The sequence below is a fragment of the Ambystoma mexicanum genome, chromosome 6q (genome assembly GCF_040938575.1).
Source record: "Ambystoma mexicanum isolate Mex_15411 chromosome 6q, UKY_AmexF1_1, whole genome shotgun sequence".
NCBI lineage: Eukaryota > Metazoa > Chordata > Amphibia > Caudata > Ambystomatidae > Ambystoma > Ambystoma mexicanum.
In genome coordinates, this window is record NC_090937.1 from 26,288,707 (window position 1) to 26,307,378 (window position 18,672).

Genomic DNA, 18,672 nt, shown 5'->3' on the forward strand with positions numbered 1-18,672 from the left:
CGGCCAAACTAAACAATGGAGAAATCAGCATTGAAACATGATTTTCAATATTTTAGCATGATTCGCTGTGGCACGCATGGTTTCCATCGGCAGCACGTAACTTCCTAATACCGTAGTAATCGCTCTAAAACCAATCACACAGGCCGCCAAAAAGTCTACATCGGTGCCACAGTTTAACGAATCGGCTTGCTACTTGGAGCATCCAAAACTGTGAGCAGCTCATACGTGTAAGCGGCACATCTTTGAGATCACTGGAAGCAGGGCGGTGTTCAATTTAGCAGCACGCGCCAAATGGGGAAATTCCCTTGAGCTCGTGACAAAGGGATGAACTGAAATTGGCCAAAAGTAGGTAATAATCAATCGGTGAATAGTCGCTATCTTTACTTCTTTTTTTCGCTTCTCCCTACACCCCTTTCTATCCCTCTCTCTCTCTCTCTAACGCCAAAGTTTTACAAGCAGTAACCAGACCAACATCTGCCAATGAAACCAGTCAACACTGACATGCTGACGGGCCTGCGTTAAGCTGCCACGAAGGCATTTTTAACCTGCTGGACCGCCTTTCTGCAGACACCTGCCGGAGCAGACTAAACAAACAGGGATTCACCCCTGCGGAAGAGTTGGCCCCTTTCACTGGGACTCCCATCTGTTAAAAAGCTATTGTGCGAGAAAGTGTTCAGCTCGCCGAGGAGGGACCGCTCTGGCAGACTGGACTGCCCACTTTCCCAATAAAAGTCCTCTTTAGCATTTTCTATTCTCCCTGGTTTTCCCTCCGTGATTTATTCATTGGTTTCACCCTTTCTCCCCTCCCCCCTTTGGTTCACGAGGAGGGCCTCCTTGTTTTCTGTGCTGTGGGGGTCATGTCTTTTCAGGCCGGGGGACAATGCCCACTGCTGGCATCTGCTTCCAGATCCAATCAGCCATATTGTGATCACATCCTGCCAGGGGATTGTTCCTTCGTTTGCTCGGCTTTGTTGCCAATTTCATGCCATGTATTGGTCCATGTTGTGTGCTTCATGAAGCTGTCATGGGCATAAAAGTGGCCTAGCCAGGGTCCTAGTAAAAGGGGTGGGAATAAAACGTCCACTGAAACGATGAGCAGGCCACCCAGAGGCCCCACACACGGACACAGCCATGCACATCCAAGGGCAGAGGCACACACACACACTCTCTCCCACTGTCTTCCTCTCACTCTCTCTCACCCCCCCCACCCCTGCGCCCTCGCCCGCTCCCTATTTTCTATCTGTGTCTCTCTCTATCCCACTCTGCAGGATTTCATTAACCCCTGCTAAATGAATCACGTTTACAAGAGCCCTGTAGCTTTTACATCTCAGAAATAGGGAAGCACCGAAAACATCTGCCAGTTGCCTTGAATCTGTTGATGGGGGTGCATACTAGGAAACTCCGGGATGCACCCCCGCCACACAAACACACACATGGGCGTTGCATTCTACCAATTGTGTGCTTAAATTCCAATTTTCTTTTTGTTTTAAGATACATCACAAAATGTACCAAAAGCCAAAGTGCTCTCTGCTGTCAATGTCAAGTTCACAAACTATAGTCAGCACTTTCCCTTGATTGAGAGCAGCAGCCGCATGTTGGAAACTGCATGTTTCAGCATGAGGCTTTCTGCAGCTGACAATGACTGGCAAATACTTTCAAAACTTTGCAACCATGAGTGTCCTGATCTCCACAGCCAGCTTGAGCCTCCTTGATGATGCCCTTTTCCTGCTGCAGTAAATTTGCCTCCATCCATCAGAGGGCAGATTAACTCTATGTTGGCACGTTTCTGGCATAGGGGAGGATGATGCTGTGCCTGAGGTAGAAAAGTCTCTCAGCTATTCATTAAGGTTAAAAAAGCACTGTCGAGGAGGATCCCTCGGCAAAAGGAACGAGGTACACTTTGTGCTGGGCGGGTCTGTTTAGTTAACTATGGTGTCTCTTTGGACGACCAAAGACTCCTTCTAAGGAATTCGAAATTTGTTGTGGGCTGCATTGGAGAATACGATGTGACATATATTTTGTGCACTTGTGTTTTTCTTCCAAGCATTTGCCAAACCAGACTGAAGACACTGGAAGAGGATCAGGAAGCTTCTAACAGATGGGGCTTATTATTCTGGGCTGGTTGGGTTCAGATTTGATCAAGATTTGCTTAAATTAGGTGATTATGCAAGCATCGCTCATGCCCAATGGTAACGCACTTAATACCCAGAGGTATCTAAGCCATCTTGACCTGTCCAATTTTGGTCTAGGCTCCCTGGCGTGCCCTACGAGTTGTTTTGTCACAATGTCAAATAAACTCTGATTAGGCCAAAGCCTGCAAAATGAGAGAGTATTCCCCACCCCTTCACGCCCCTTCCAAATCGCTGATCTGGTCTGTGCCTGTTGAGTGGCAGATACATCGTGTGCCTGTGCTGATGGAATCTGAGCCTCAACAGATGCTGGATCAGACTGCGGCTGCTCTCCAGAGACCTCACCCAACCCTTTTCTGCACCCGTCCCACTGATTGCACCATCAGAGGAGAAGCCAGCATTGAGTCTCCGACCCCTGACACCAACCAATCCACAATGGGAAATTTGGAACACTCTTAATGATGGTCAGCAAATCAGGGTTAGTCCCTCCCTATAAGGAGGATACTAATCACTGCTCCCCACACCCAAGTTCACATCAAGGGTCCCAATATCAAATTTGGGGACAGCAGTGCCCTGGGAAACTAACCCTATATTTCCAAAATAGGGTGCACAGACATGTTGTATCAATAGAGGATACCTCAATGGGACACATCACAGTCATTTCTCTGAAGTCATAAAAAGTGCTCCTATTGCGGATAGGTAGAGCCCCCCCCCCCACCTTTTTTACAGCTCACATTGAGCTGAGCTTGTGGTTAGGCACTGGTCCAACTCCCAGAGAAGCTAACTAGCATGCAGCAAAAAGTGTGGGCCCTGGAGGAGCAAGCAGGTGTTAATGAGTCCGTTTTCCTATCCCCAAAAAATGCAACAGGCATGTCTGACACTACGCCCAATACTTCAGTGTGATCTCCTCTGACCTATGTGGCTCACAGCGACAAGTCTTCTAGAACGCAGCCAACATAGTTTGGCAGTAGTCAGTGAGGGACACCAGACACGATTATTCTTTGAAGACATTAGGCCGCATTTATTATTACATCTCTTACATCATCAAAATGCAATCGACCATGGCATCATCAATGATTATGTCATCAACTATGTCATCATTACATCATTACTGAAGTCATCATTATGCACATGAGCATGGGGGCGTGACAGTGGCCATCAGCCTCCCATGCTGCGGGATGGGCCTGAGGGAAATATGTGACCTCCTAAACCGACCAGACCCTCTCCCCCTTGCAGAGACCGGCAAGGACCACTCTATGAGCCCCTGGTCAGACACCTCACCGTTCCCCACCAAACCTAGGACCATAATCTGAATTAAGACCTAAATCTCCCTTCCTGTGCTTCCAATGACCCACCTGGTTGAGACCGTAGCCTCCATACCTGGGGAGTCCATAGGCCTTCCACTTGCATCCACAACCCCATGGCCCCCTCCTCCTGCCCCCTGCAGCCCTCCTCTGTCCAAACCCCCCAGACCTACTCGAAGTGGGACCCACACACACCATAGTTTCTGGACTTCAGGACTGTTGCCTGGGGGCAAATGTCAAACACAATCCACACCCAAGCAATCCTAATCTATCATCAGAAAGGTGAGGTCCCTTACCCATCACCCCACAAGCAACGATACCAGAGGAGCCTGCAGACTCCCTGCCTGCGTCCAGTACCATTGGGTCCTCATCCTCCCGGGCCCCCGAAGACCCTCCCTGTCCAAAGCCCTCCAGCCTAGCTTGCAGTAGGACCCACACACCTAGGAAACCACAACTGAATGCCTGTCACTTAGCCTGGACCCATGCGCCTCCAAAAGGTGTGGCCCCTCATGGGGAATGCCCCATGAGCACTGATACCCGGGGTTCCCACAGACCCTCTATGATCCCGATCTCCCGGGCCCCTACAATCCCCTCTTGCTCATCAGCCCTCCACCCACACTTGGTGTGGAACCTGCCCCCTGGCTCCGGACACGAGGACGGCCAGTAGGCCAGTAGGGGGCAAGCCCCATCACCCCAGCTCCTAAAATGTACAACTGCAAAGTACTCATCATTTAGCACGGGCCAATGCCCGACTGAAAAGGTGGGACCCCCAGCCACACCACCTGAGAAACGATACTTAGGAGAGCCCGCTGACCCTTGGCCTGCATCCAGCACCCCCAGATTCCGATCTCCTAGCCCATGCAGACACTAACGCCTCCCTGTGGGACCTTGCCCAAAATTGGCCTCGGACACCAGGACTGCTGCCCAGAGGCAAGCATCTGTCATGAAAGCCCTCACTGCACACACCTGCCCTTTACCTGGGCCCATGGCCAGCAGAGGGGCTTGGCCCCCTCCCGCCACCACTCCATGTGACACCCTACCTGGGAAGCCCACAGAGCATCAGCCCACATCCCATGCCCTCGGATCCTTATCCCCTGCAGAACCCGGCTGCCCGAAACCCTCCAGCCCTTGCTCGCGTTGGGACCCGCACACCAATGTGGCTCCAGATACCGGGATTGCCGCCAGGGGGCACCCATCTAACACAGCGGCCACATCCAAGGCCACGGCAGAAAACCCCCAACCCTAAGCATTGGGCAACTTTCTTACGACCACACCCTACTTAAAATGATAGACAACCGATGACTGCATGAGAAGTCCCAAGAAACACCAACCCCAACTCCTGTGCATGCGCCCCTTCCCTGTGAAAGGGTCACCCGAGGCCCCTCGCCAGTCTCACATTGGAACATTCCCCACTGGTGCCACAAATGACCCTAACTTAACCAACGTGCTGCCATTACAACTGCTAGAGGCCCCCAGGAAGATTGGATAGGAGACCATCAAGCCGGCATCTTCGTACTGCCAGGAAACCACCTCTCAATAGACACATACCAGCAGCACAGCTGAGAACAAGGGCAAAGGATGAAGCAACAGCGGAACAGTTTGAATGACAATACAAACCACAGAGAAAACATTAACCACATATCCATTCCTGCCAGCGTTGATCCGCCAACTGGTATCCATTCCTCACCATTTGTTAGCTATTGAACCTACTAACCTGCATTAAATTCGCCCATAAAGACAAAAGACAAAATAAGGTCGTCTTTTAGCAACATCCAGGGCTCTTTTTTGTGAGGGCTCACCAAGTCCGTCTACTGGCCTGATTATAAAACTAACTTGCGAATCTGCAGAGCAGACGCACACGCTCAACCCGCTGAGCCAACCTGTATGCAAGCCTACACACCTGCATATCACCAGCGAGCGCGCTCAACCCGCTGATCTAACCACCCGCCCGACCGATGGCAGTGCATCCCAGGGCCTGCAATATTATGACGCACCCTACAGAGGGACGCGTCCAGTGAGGCACAGCCACTTCATAGAAATTCAGGGCAGCACGACCCATATCTGCCATTGCCCGCACATCTCTGATGACTGGACCAATCATTTACACAAGATAGTGGCCTCAAAACAATGTACCCATCAAACCACGCATACACTCGAAGTACATTTGTACCACACGTTCCGAACATGGACCACCTCCTACCACATTCCCACTAACCACCAGCCTTGCTCATCCCAACTCCAGGCTCATATTCTAATGTGTAAGGGGCTCTCTGAGGAGGCAGCCACCATTTTACCAAACTACTATGTCATAGTGCTGTTAAGAGACGCACCTATATTACGCACACCCATCCACATGTAAAGGCCACGCCCAGCCTCGCCGACCAGGAATCCGTCTCTAGCTGGGAGCAAACGTAGGTGCACAAATTTGGCCATGGAACTAAATTCCCCACAAACTATCTACCTACAAGTACACCCACGGGCCCCTACCTTCCTAAAAACGATAGAGGATAACTCAGGGGCAACGCGCTCATCCTGGAAGCCAAATGACACAGAGCAACACCGGCCCGGATCCTGTATAAGCCTGGATCCTGGGCGTACACTAGCCCCCTTCTCATCCTGCAGAAACACCTCACAATTCCACAGTTTAACATCCAAAACATTTATTAGAGCAACAAAACCAGCAATAACCTCAAACATCAATTCCTCTGGGCCCTGATATGCCTGGTCGCCATCCACAACGTTACAACTGAAGGCACTTTTGCCTGTCCATCTTAAACTGAGCGTGCTATGTTTCATGGTTGTAGAAAAGATGGCCTGGTCGCCATCCACAACGTTACAACTGAAGGCACTTTTGCCTGTCCATCTTAAACTGAGCGTGCTATGTTTCATGGTTGTAGACAACTTGTCATAATCTATGCTGGAAAATGAATTCTGCTGCACTTGCCACACTATGAAGGTGATGCAATGCAGCTCAGCAGCGCTTTCCAGTACTCCTGTACGAAAAACACGAGTGCAACAAAACGCTCATAACTCAATAGTACATTAGGGCTGCACCTGTTCCCGGCCTGCTGGAGTAGCTGCAGAGTAAGGTTACATTGGAGAATGAAGTTCCTTTACAGGTGGACTCCTCAAAAAACCTAAACATACTTGTAACCAAAAACGCAGGCTCTTCACGGAAAAAGTAACAGCCCCCTCAGCAGCAATGCACAAGGAAGTAGGAGCATTAATCATGTTAAGGTAACAATGTGAACACGCTTTCCAATATACATGTGCAAAACAAGGGAAAAGTAACAGCACTCTCAGCGGCCATGCACAAGGAGGTAGGAGCATTAAGCATGTTAAGGTAGCACTGAACCCTTATGGTCCTTTTAATCGAGGTAGCACATCGTATGATGGAAGGGATGCAGAATCACTCTTACACCAAATAATAAGACTAACTCAGGAAGTTGGCAAAATGTCTCTGTTTTATTCTCAATTGTCTAAAATAGGGAGCTACAACGCACATTGCACAGCATAGTCTCAATGCATTTCATTAAAAAACATGTCTTTTATAACAAAAACCAGTCATATGTGATGTCATACTACGGGGCAAACTAAGAAAACCTACTTGAGATTGTGGTTGGTTCAAAAGGAATATCTACGTATACTTTCTATAAGGGATTGGATTGTGATTGTCTCTCTACAGTCAGGTGGACAACTTATGCCCACCCCTAGTGCAAGTCATCTTCAACAGTCATTAAATACACAGCTTATCATTGGCTCTCAAACTATAAGGCCCTTTGTTATATGGCCCTCTACAATTGGTTGGGACGATTGTACCCTGCTGGAATATTCGATTCACTAGTAGCACATAAACTGGTACCCCAGGCGTTGGTGGGTGGACTTGAGCGTACTTCCCCACCCAATTAGTCCACCATCTCTCATCGCTCATGCCGTCTGCCATTCAGATTGTCTTTGAACTCAGCCTTGTAGTAGATTTTCTTCTCTGGGAATATAAGGGAGTGTGAGCATGTTCTTATCAATGTCCAGGTCTGCATGCCCACTTCTATTTGCATCCTGGACTCACGTGACAGGAGACCATGAATTGGCCCATATTATAGCATTTAATTGTCTTGAATAAAGAAACTTGGCACTCATGGTGTTCTCTCTTTGTAACTTAACAAGGGATGCCTCAGCATCTCACATTCCCTGTTCTTCCAGGACTGATAACCAGTTATGGCTGCTTCAGCCTTTGACAGGAGGCCAGACAGCCTTTCTTCATCTTCCTTCAAGCTTCAGCTTATTTATTTGCTGCGACACACACATAGCTATCAACCCTCCTTTCTCCACGAGTTTGAGCTTACAAAAATTGTGACATCGAATATCCATATTCTATATAATGATGGGACCACCTGCAGTCTATTCACTACGTATAGCCAGCCTTTAAGATTACTTAGTCTACTTGCGTTAGAGCATCTGTACAGTTTTAAAAACAGCTTGCATTTCCTGCAGGGCTTCTTCACAGTGCAATCTTTATTTCTTATGTGAAAGTCTTCTCAATTCTTCACTTCACCAGGAGATTTTATGAGGTCTATGCATTTTCTTCTTCAGCTACCCTTCTCCGTGCGTCACGCTCATTTCTTGTGACGTCATCAGCCTCTTCTTTTCTCAGCTTCACACTTCTTCGGGGATCTCCTTCAGGAGACTGTTATCTCTACGGGGGTAAATCATATAGGGTTTTCTCAGTGGATACCTTGCCTCAAAGGGTCTTCATGTAATAGGCACCATCACTGGCATTGCGCATATTGCAATTTCCGGTTTCCAATATATAGGCAGAATAGTGGCAGGACTTCCTGCAGAGTCATTTAGCTGCTCCTCTTCACTCCCCCCTCTGGTTGATTTATCGAACACTCCTTCTTCACTTTTCACATCCTGGTATCCTCTCTTGAAGAAGGAGTCCAGACCTTCACCACTCTCTTCAGAGATCCTGCTGATTTTACATGTTCATCAACACTCCAGGTCATGTGGCTGCATTGTCCATTCGGATTACAGTAGATCCATCGTCCCACATACCTCCTGTGATTTCTTGGATGCAGGAACATCTTTCCCGCATGTGCTAAAATGCTGGCCTCTATATATTTTCTGATTTCTTCATCTGTCAACTCTTTGGGTCCTAAACCTGATTTGACATTGATCATGATCTTCAGTCCTACTGCCTTCTTTGCTGTCTTCTTACACTGTGTGATTATTATCCTGATCACACAGAAACCAAACATCACCATCACCAGTATTGCTCCCAGGAACTTGAAGATCTTCGCCATCCATTGTGGAACTCATAAGAAGATAGACGCGAACCAGCTGTCATTTGCAATATCTTCCGTCTTATCTACCATTTGATAGTGTAGCTTCTTTAGCAATGTAATAGCCTCTGTCAAGGTCCCATTCTCATCATCATGAGAAGATATGAACATGCAACATGATTCTTTGATTTTGACACAAACACCTCCATCAATTGAGGACCCATTTGAAGCCATGTTGGAAGGAGGAATAACAGGGCTATCTTTGTAGTTTCAATTTTTTCCATAAAGAATAGTGATGCACAACAGTCTGTCGAGCAGGGGTCTGCTGGGGAGCCAACATTGTGGCTCTCGTTCTCCAATTTTGTAAAATCTTCTGAGGAGATCGATCTGAAACAGTTAACGATTGTAGTTGCTTCTAGGGATCTATCATTGGTGATATTTCTGTTTCTGTCTTTGGGCATAGCGCTAATGACTTGCTGGATTTTTATGATTTTTTTGGGTAGTTTGTGAGGTCATCACAGAGGTTCTGTGAGGATGTTATTGCGTGATGTTAGGTTCTTTATCTCTTTGATGATGGTCCTTGCTTTCAAGATTCATTTGGCATAGTGCATTTTCTTTGATTTTAGAATTTCTGCTTTATATAGGCGTATCTCTTTTTGGTACACAATTTTGTCTTATTGTTTATAATGTTTCCTTCAAAGCTCAGAGGTGGGGGAAAACCATTGTGCGGGCAATTTCTTTTGGGAGGGGTGAGGAATTTCTTCTGTGCTAGGGAGTCTAGGGCTTCTGTGATCCAGCAGCTCCATTGTTTACTCTGGTGGGAATGTGTCCAGGAGAGCTTTGTGAGGTTTTGTGGATTCCAATACTGTGTTGAGTTCTGCCGTGCAGAGGAATTTCCAGTTTCTTTTCTCGATGTGTTCTAGATTTTTGTGGGTGACGCATATCCCAATTGAGTATGAATCACAAAATGAATCAAAAGGTGGTCGCTCCAGAGAATGTGAACTAGGACAGCAGTTGTTGTCAAGATCCAAGTCTACCTCCCCCTTCTCCTCACCTGAATCCTCGGAGGTTAATACCAACAGGTCCGCCTCCGTCTTCTTGCGTTCTTTCTTCTTTGTAGAAGCCTTGCCTTTGGGTGCTCTAACCTTCTTTTTCTCGTGAAGATAATGTCTGGACCCTCTGGAGGCCACCGTGACAGAAGTGAGTACCTGCCCTAGGGGGATCCCAGGGGACCAGCCTCAGTGGCGGCTGCTATGATAGGGCGGCCGGGCGCCGCCCCCCCCAAAAAAAGAGAGAAGCTAAAAGAGATTCAGTCAGAGAACTTCTCTGATTGAATCTCTTTTAGCTTTAGTGCTGCTGCATTTCCTTTGCCAACAGCGTGGGGGCGCTGTGGCAAGGAAATAGGCCTGCCCGGCATTCACAGTGGGACCGCGGGGCGCGTCCCAATTTAGTAATTTTTTTTCTATAGTAGAGGCGTGGAGCTCGTAGCTCCACGCACTCTACGTAGCCCCTTTAATTAGAAGCCTGGCGGGGCGCTTCAGGGGTGGCCCCGCCAGTATGAAATGTGCGCAAACAGCGCAGTTCCCCTCCCCTGCCATCGATACAGTAATGTCATTGGCTGACAAACAGCCAATGAGATTACTGTATCTATGCAGGGTGTGTGCGTGCGCGCGCCTGCGCGCCTTCACACCCTGTTTGTTGACTTCAGTTCTTTCTTTCCAGCCATCAACAACACAAGTGTGCTGCTGCCCCACCCAGTGACCAGGCGCCGCTGCGGACCGGTAAGTACCCTTTCTTCTCTGGGCCCGGGGACGGGAGTGTTACTTACATTATTACACTCCCCTCCCCGAGCCCAAACTATGTGGTCCACCACACGGCCAGGGCCAGGGCCCAACCCCACACTGAACGATGTGTAGGCCAGGGCCTACACGTTGTTCAGTGTTGCAGTGCCGAGCTGACTGCCGTCAGCTTGGGGCGAGACAGTACTAGAAGCGGGCCGCCCGCTACACAAGGCTCGCCCCAAGTTGACGGCAGTCAGCTCGGCGGGGGCCGCCTGCGGCCTGGGCCTAGCCTACTTTTGTTTACCCCTGGTCCGTGCGTGGCCCAAGGGCCTTGCCTTGGGCCACGCCGGATCGGGACGCAAGGCCCAGGGCAGGCAGGCGTGCACTGCTGCTGCACTGCAGTGCTGCAGCTGCCCATACAGCGGCCCGCGACCACTCCGCATCTGCTATTGTGCCGTTTTATATTTTCGGCATTTTTCAACAAAAAATGCCGAAAATATAAAACGGCACAAGTCACCCGGGAGAGCCCTGGCAGGGAGAGGCTCTGCCAGGGCTCTCCCTGCTGGTGACTTGTGCCGTTTTATATTTTCGGCATTTTTTGTTGAAAAATGCCGAAAATATAAAACGGCACAATAGCAGATGCGGAGTGGTCGCGGGCCGCTGTATGGGCAGCTGCAGCAGTGCAGCAGCAGTGCACGCCTGCCTGCCCTGGCCCTTGCGTCCCGATCCGGCGTGGCCCAAGGCAAGGCCCTTGGGCCACGCACGGACCAGGTAAACGAAATCGAAAAATGCCGAAAATAAAACGGCACAATTAGCAGATGCGCCGGGGCCCGGAGTGGTTGCGGCTGAGTTGCACTCATGTATTGCAAACGATGCATACACATTGTACAATCAGCCATGCGTAGCGTGCACACACCCAGCAGCCACACTGACTGCATAGCCTTGCTCGTACCTCAGTGTGGCTGGGTGTGTGCACGCTACGCATGGCTGATTGTACAATGTGTGTGTGCATCGTTTGCAATACATGAGTGCAACTCAGCCGCGACCACTCCGGGCCCCGGCGCATGGTCCATCAGACATGCCTATCTGGCTGATGGAGTGACGAGCGAGCGTGCGCACTCTGGAGGGTATACATAACCTATGTATACCCTCCAGAGTGCGCACGCTCGCTCGTCACTCCATCAGCCATGATCAGTCATGCTCTTCACACACGCAGCCTCGCTGATTGCACCCCTTCATAATCAGTACCATCAGCGGTGCTTATTTGAAAAATAAGGATGAAATTAACTTGGCAGTACTTTAAGCCTGCATACAGTTGCACTCATACCTGCCTAACCTCTGAGTTTAGCCCGCAGACTCAGGGTTTTCACGCTCTTCTCTGGGAAGAGTGTGGAGTCTCTGTTTTATCACACCAGTGACCAGGCTCAGAATTGCTGCGGCTAAGGGATTCAGATGGGCTGGCGCAGTCAACATTGAAGCGGCTATGGCGGCACTTGCCGCACCTGCACCCCTAAAAAAGGGTGTTTTTAAAATTGTCAATCATTTTCTAAAGGGTTACCTGTATTTGTTCCTGCCAGGGAAGCGCTGATCAAGGGCGTGATAAAATGTTAGATGTCTCAGCAGGACTATCCAGGCTGCGGGCATTTTCCCCTCATTCTGTTTCTTTTAAGTAACCCACTTGGCACTTCTTATTAAAGGCATTAGCAGAAAAGTGAATGGGAATGGTCAATTTCTCTGTGAAGCCACAGCTCATTGGGATGGGCTGCTTAGCATTTAAAAGCCCCATAATCTGCATCTATGCTAAAGTAAATACCAGACTAACAATCCATACTAGTTTGTGCCTTGTCTGCATGGTTGACATGAAAACAATGTTTTTACCCTTTATGAGGCATTGCATATTTTTTTTTCGTCCTGCATAACAAGATGCATGCCAGTGTGAAATGACAGAACTGCATTCTGGGACCCGTAGTAGTCTTGTAGTTATAACAGGGAAACTAGGGTATATTCCCAGAATCAACTTAAAGAGGCTGGAAGGCCGTCTCTGAATGGAATGGTGTCTGGGCGCAAATTTCAAAATGATGTTTGGAGGTCCCTTTCCCTTCAGCTGAGAAGACCTGCCTGCACATGTGAGCAAAAATGCCTCTATCTGGAATAGTGCAAGGTTTTCCAGGTGCAAAAGGTCCCTGTCGAAATGGTAAATGAGTTTTTTTGAGGGTGGTTTCATTTGATGCAGTTTTCTACGCAGTTTATCCTTTTGACACTTTGGCAGAGCCTCGTGTGACTGGGCGGAGTCTTGTGTGGATATGGGCATACAGCTCACTCAGGGATTTTTTTTCTAAAAGTAGGCAGGCCTGGCTGCACTGCACGTCGTCTGCTGTGGGACTCCTCTCCTAGGAGGTGTACCCTGGCTTAGCCACCAGTGCTATCCTAGGCAGCCACTGGACACCTGGCCTGGGTAGAAAGGGCTGAACTCAAGCCTCAGGAGACCCCAGCACCTCAGATCAGCCTGGTTTGCCCCTGGGATGTATTTTTGGGATGGGGAAGGGTCGTCGTGCTACCATCTCCCCTCATTCAGTCCTCTTTTACAAACGATAGTGAGACTCCACTTGGCTGGAGCCTCAACTTGTAGAGTGAGAAGTGCGCAATACAATTTAACGCATGGATGGTCTGGCAGTGGCTGGCACACTCATAAACTGGTAGACACAGTGACCGTATTACAGAATCGGGCACGCCGAGTCAGGCATGTATCTTTAAGTGCTTGAGAAATTGACCTGTTTCGGATATGATTTCATTTATATCAATTATTTAAAACATGTCACTTGTTTCTTTGTCAGTCATGTATATATTCCATTATCGCAACACTTGTTTTTACTCTTCTGAGTGCGTATAACTAACACCCAAAAAAAGTATATGGCAAGTAGTACTATTCAAAACAATACTGCCTACTGTTTGTTTGCTTTATTCATGAACAACACAGAACAGGGAAACCTGGTAAGCACTATGAGAACTGGGTAAATTAATTAGCACAATCAACACTCTTCCCTAAAGGAAAACAGGCGCGCTATAAATAAAATATCATATCATGCCTCTGTCCTTCCCTGGAATTGGCCATTACCATTTTAAAGTGCTAGCAAATAGCTTACATGACCTCGCATGGGGTATTCTGGTCGCAGCACCAGTCATTATCCGTGTGATGTCATCTGTGTGTTCATTCCATAATCACTAAAGATGTTATGTTTAAAAACGAAAGACCCCCGAAAAACGGTCTTACTAGAAGCTTGCTGGTGTCTTGTGCTCATTAGCTTGGCGCACGGCAGCCTGACTGTTGCAAGGCTTCCTCGTGCAGCCATTAGCTGCGCAGCGCATGGCAGTGAACTTGCACAGCCATTTCATTAAAAACAGCCCGCGGGTGTATGTTTAATAGATTTAGCCTGTTCGGAAACCATCTGAAGGGTTTATATCTCATGATGGCACGGCACACTATTAATCATTAAAGTTCTCAAGCCTTTTAAAATCCCAACAAGTCCTCAGGCGGAAGCCCGGGTGGGAGCCGCAGTGAGGAGCTGCGGTAGCATCAAAAGCAGGGACGGCGTCAGGGCATTTCAAACCTTTCAAATGAAAGGGGCCTTGAGCCTCAGAGGGGCCCTGAGCAACTGCCCCCATGTTGGCAGTCTGCAGTCTTCACAAATAGCAACATATTCTTTTCATTCCTGGGTTTAAATGTGCATGTGTAATTAACTGTCAGCCTGTGCTTCTTCTTCTTGCTGTTTACCCACCTTCCCCTTTGACCTCGGCTCACTGCCTTGTGTTGTGCTTGCTTGATCTGTCTACCTTCATCCCTTCATTCCTTGTTGTGGCCAGGCACAGCTGTAGCACAGCTACACTTGCCAGGCACAGTGCCACTTGCCAGACACAGCTGTAGCAGAATTAACTACCCGTTGTTCTAGAAGCAGAAACATGGTGCAAGTTCCTGGACATCATGATCTAATAGCAGTGCCTGGCAGAAGCTTGCACCGTATGCACAAGGCCAAAATATTGGCTTTGTCAATGCTTGTGTTGAACAGGATCTCAGTGGCTTTGCCAATGCTGTTTTTAACAGGACTTCAGCGAAGGACACGCAGAGTGCTTATAAATCGGGTGCCTGAAGGGCTGCAGCAAATTAATTTTGTAATGTGAGCTCCGCAAAGCACACTTTTAAAGCCCCAGAACGAAAACATTACAAAAATGTATATATTGCAGCGTTATACAACTGATGACTGGCACATGGTGGTAGTTGCTGGTACTTTCTTTACACATTGTACTAATGATTATTCTGGTGCAGTTTCAATGTTACAAGCAGTTAACTCTCTCTCCTTCATGTGTGAAAACCATTTTAATACTGCTCTAAGCCTATGTTGCCCTTTCTCAGATCAGTCTCTCGCTTTCTCTTTACAGACCATCAGCAACACCTTACATGAACAAATCCAACCAGTCCAGGGCAATTGTGCAACTAAAAACATCAGACTTCAACCTCCACAGTGCACCTTCCGGGATTTGGATTTCCCATAGCCTGCGAAGGAGTTCATTGCAGTGACCATTCTCCAGAACGAGGTGAGCTAGCATGAGTCTTTTGTAGGGTTTGGTGCTCAGGGCACTCTAACTCTGTTTGTGTTCATCTGTAGTAAAGAAGGCACACAGCTATCTTGGTTAAAAAAAATGTGAAAAGAAGCCCATGTTTGTGGGGATCAATGAGGTGGGGGAAAATCTGATGAACAGTACAGACTACAGAATGGCATCTATGACTAGCTGAGAGGGTGGCATGTGAAAATCGAAAGTCATACATATAATGCAAAAAGGCCTGCTTATGGTTCAACGGAAGCAAACCTGTCCATTTGGAAACTGTTTTTCGAAGGATAGGATTGGGTGGTGGTTCCCACTTACCTCATGATGTCCTGGTATCATCCAGTTGAATGGTATACAGTAATTTGTTTTACTGCTGTAAAATCCCACAGTCTTTCAAACATCAGAATACCTTCTTTCTAATCTTCACCGTTGCTCCCACAGTGCTTGGGAGGGGTTGGGGTTGTGTCATGCAGTCAGAAAAATCTCCCTACATTCTAAACAATGTTTTTTTTAGAACAGTATTAACAGAACAAACTTGCCTCATTTCTTCCATAAGTACTCATTTGCCAAACAAGCTGCAATATGTACTGTGTGGCTGGTGTCACATTTGCTAATGGGCATGTGTGTTAACGCATGCATAGATAACATCAGCAATTATACTCAACTGTACTGGTCGATGATAAGTACAGCAGAGTTGTGTATAATTGCAGACGCTATCTGTGTCTAGTACCGACTAATTATACTTATGTGTTATTGAAGAGCATACCTAACAATGACTACATGATCCCATCTACATATACATGTACATAATCATTTTGCTTATTAACAGGTGTCACTGTTGCTGAAAATGAATTCAGTGGACCAATTACTCTCAAAACCATTTTCCGGACTCGCACACAGTGAAAAACTGGAGGTGAAAAGACTAGGGCCTGATCGGCCAGATGTAAAAATTGAACAGTCCGCAAAAGATAGGGGAAAGGCTTACACACGCACATTTTCCATGGTGTGGTATGAAAAGAAGACATGGCTCACTGGTAGCATTGCTAAGCGGTCTTTGTTCTGCTTCCCTTGCCTGCTGTTTGGAGGTGAAACGGCCTGGACAAAAACCGGAGTCACTGACTTAAAGCATTTGTCAGAAAAAACCAAGAGACATGAATCGTGCAAATCTCATATTGAGAATATATTACAGCTGCGCATGTTGGGAAGTGTGAACATTGCAACACAGTTGGATGATGCCTATCGCCGGAGCGTGATGAGGCATAATGAGGATGTGGATAAAAACCGATACATCTTGTCAAAGTTAATAGACTGTGTGCGTTTTTGTGGTGCGTTTGAATTGGCTTTACGTGGCCATGATGAAACTGAAGACTCTTTAAATCCTGGTGTGTTTAGAGGCCTGGTGGATTTTGTATCCAGCATAGACAGTGCAATGGAACTACACTTAAAAAATGCAACAGTATTCAAGGGCACTTCAAAAACAATTCAGAATGAACTGCTGGACTGCATGCTCACGGTCACCAGAGAGATCATTGTAGAGCAGTTAAAATGCACTGATTATGTGGCTATTCAGGCAGACGATACAACTGATATTTCCACTAAGACTCAGTCTGTGCTAGTCTATCGCTACATTGATGAACGATACAGAATTGTTGAAAGGTTTTATGGATTCTCTGATCTGAAAGACTCTAGTGCGCAGACCATTGCTACTGCCATAATGGAAAAATTGGACAAAGTATTCCCTGAAGATTGCCACAAAAAAAAAGTAATTGCGCAAACATATGATGGTGCGAGTGTAATGAGGGGGGTGTCTGGTGGAGTCCAAAAGAAAGTAGCTGAAGTGTATCTAAATGCACATTATGTACATTGCTATGCACACCAGCTTAACCTCATCATTGAACAGGCTGTTTCAAATATCTCACAAGCTCGAGTTTTCTTTTTGGATATCTCTGGCTTCTGTACATTTTTTTCTCGTTCTCCAAAAAGAACCGCAGTTCTAGATGAGGTTTCAGATTCCAGACTTCAAAAACCATCTCGCACTCGCTGGAGCTACCATATTCGGGTAGTGGAAGCCATATATCGGCACAGGGAAGCACTCCGTACATGCTTTGAGAAAATTATTGAAAGACGGACTGATTTTGAGGGGGTTACTGTGCATGAGGCCCAGGGATTCATTCGAACTCTGAAAGAGAAGGAGTTCCTTTTCTTCCTTTTTTTGTTCAATGACATAATGCCCCATGTCGACATTTTATATAACCAGCTTCAGAAGCGAGACATTGACTCTGTGTATGTGCAGAAAGCTACTGAAACTTTTATCAAGTGCATTGGCAGAGTACGTGAAAGCACTGACAATCTGGAAGCTAAATTTCCATCAGAGGCAACTTTTTCAGGTCGCAATGCAAATATGAACACTTTGAATCGTTTGGCTAAAGAAGTATGTGATATTATAGTTACACAAGCCCAAGAACGCTTTGCATTTACTAACCACTTGGAGGGGGCCAAATTGTTGCAGAGTGACCTATTTCAAACACATGGACAGTCTTTTCCCAATGAAGCACTGAATGCAACTGTCCAAGCGTACCCCATGTTAAACAAGGAAAGACTGCGCACTGAGCTTTCAATTGTTTATGAGAGACCAGAATTCTGTAGTTCAAGTGGGGCAATTTCTTTATTAAAATTGTTCGTTGAAAACAATCTCGAAGAAGCATTTAGTGAGACAATGCAGTTATTAAAAATTCTGATTACTACACCCATGACAACAGCTGAGTCTGAGCGCTGTTTCTCCACCCTGAAGCGAATTAAAACATTCTTGAGAAACACAATGACTGAGGATCGTCTGAATGCTTTGGCCATGCTGTCCATGGAAAAACAACTAATTCAAGAGATCCCTGACTTCAATACACGGACTATTGATAAATTTGCCTCTCTGAAAAATAGACGTGCACAATTTGTGTACAAACTTTCAAAATGATTGACCAGTGAATGTTCTGTTACAAACGAGCTATTTGCAGTTATTTTGTGGGTTACCTTGAATTCTTTGTTTCAATGGCCTTATATATGTTAGGATTTTGTTTAAGGTTGCAGTGATCTATTTGACAGAACAGTGAGAAATGTGAAGTATGTTTTGATGTTATGGTTGTTGGTTGATAATAAAGCACTCAACATAGTAAACTATTTCTGTTGCATTTTTCTCCATGCAATATGTATGTGCCATTTCTGAGACCTGTGCATTCCACGTGTTGCAACTTTGAGCAACTGACGCAATGGCAACTCAGCGAGGCAGACAGCCATTAGAGGTAGGACAAATATGTCGCATTAATTAAGTGGTTAAAAACTAAAGTCATATTTTAGCTTAGTTTCCCCCTTTCAGAAAATGCCTCAAATCCCACCTTAGTAAGAGGATGAACGCATGTGAATGCCAGTAACAGCATGACAAACATGTTTCCATCATTACTGACTATATAATGAATTTATTTATGCATACACCATAGTACCAGCTATTCCCAGTACAAGCTGCTGTAAAATACACCATCACACTTGCACACGTAAGAATAGTGTACCACCATTAATATGTAAAACC

At 46.9% G+C, this 18,672-nt stretch overlaps 1 protein-coding gene across 1 annotated transcript; it reads left to right on the forward strand.

Annotated features, from left to right (window-relative positions):
- Nucleotides 1-14,848: 14,848 nt before the first annotated feature.
- On the forward strand, nucleotides 14,849-18,266 carry LOC138515725 (zinc finger MYM-type protein 1-like). The gene is made up of 2 exons (XM_069630396.1): nucleotides 14,849-15,083; nucleotides 15,925-18,266. Exon 2 carries the CDS (start codon nucleotides 15,943-15,945, stop codon nucleotides 18,061-18,063), a length of 2,121 nt encoding a protein of 706 aa, XP_069486497.1. The 5' UTR covers nucleotides 14,849-15,083; nucleotides 15,925-15,942; the 3' UTR covers nucleotides 18,064-18,266.
- Nucleotides 18,267-18,672: the final 406 nt, after the last annotated feature.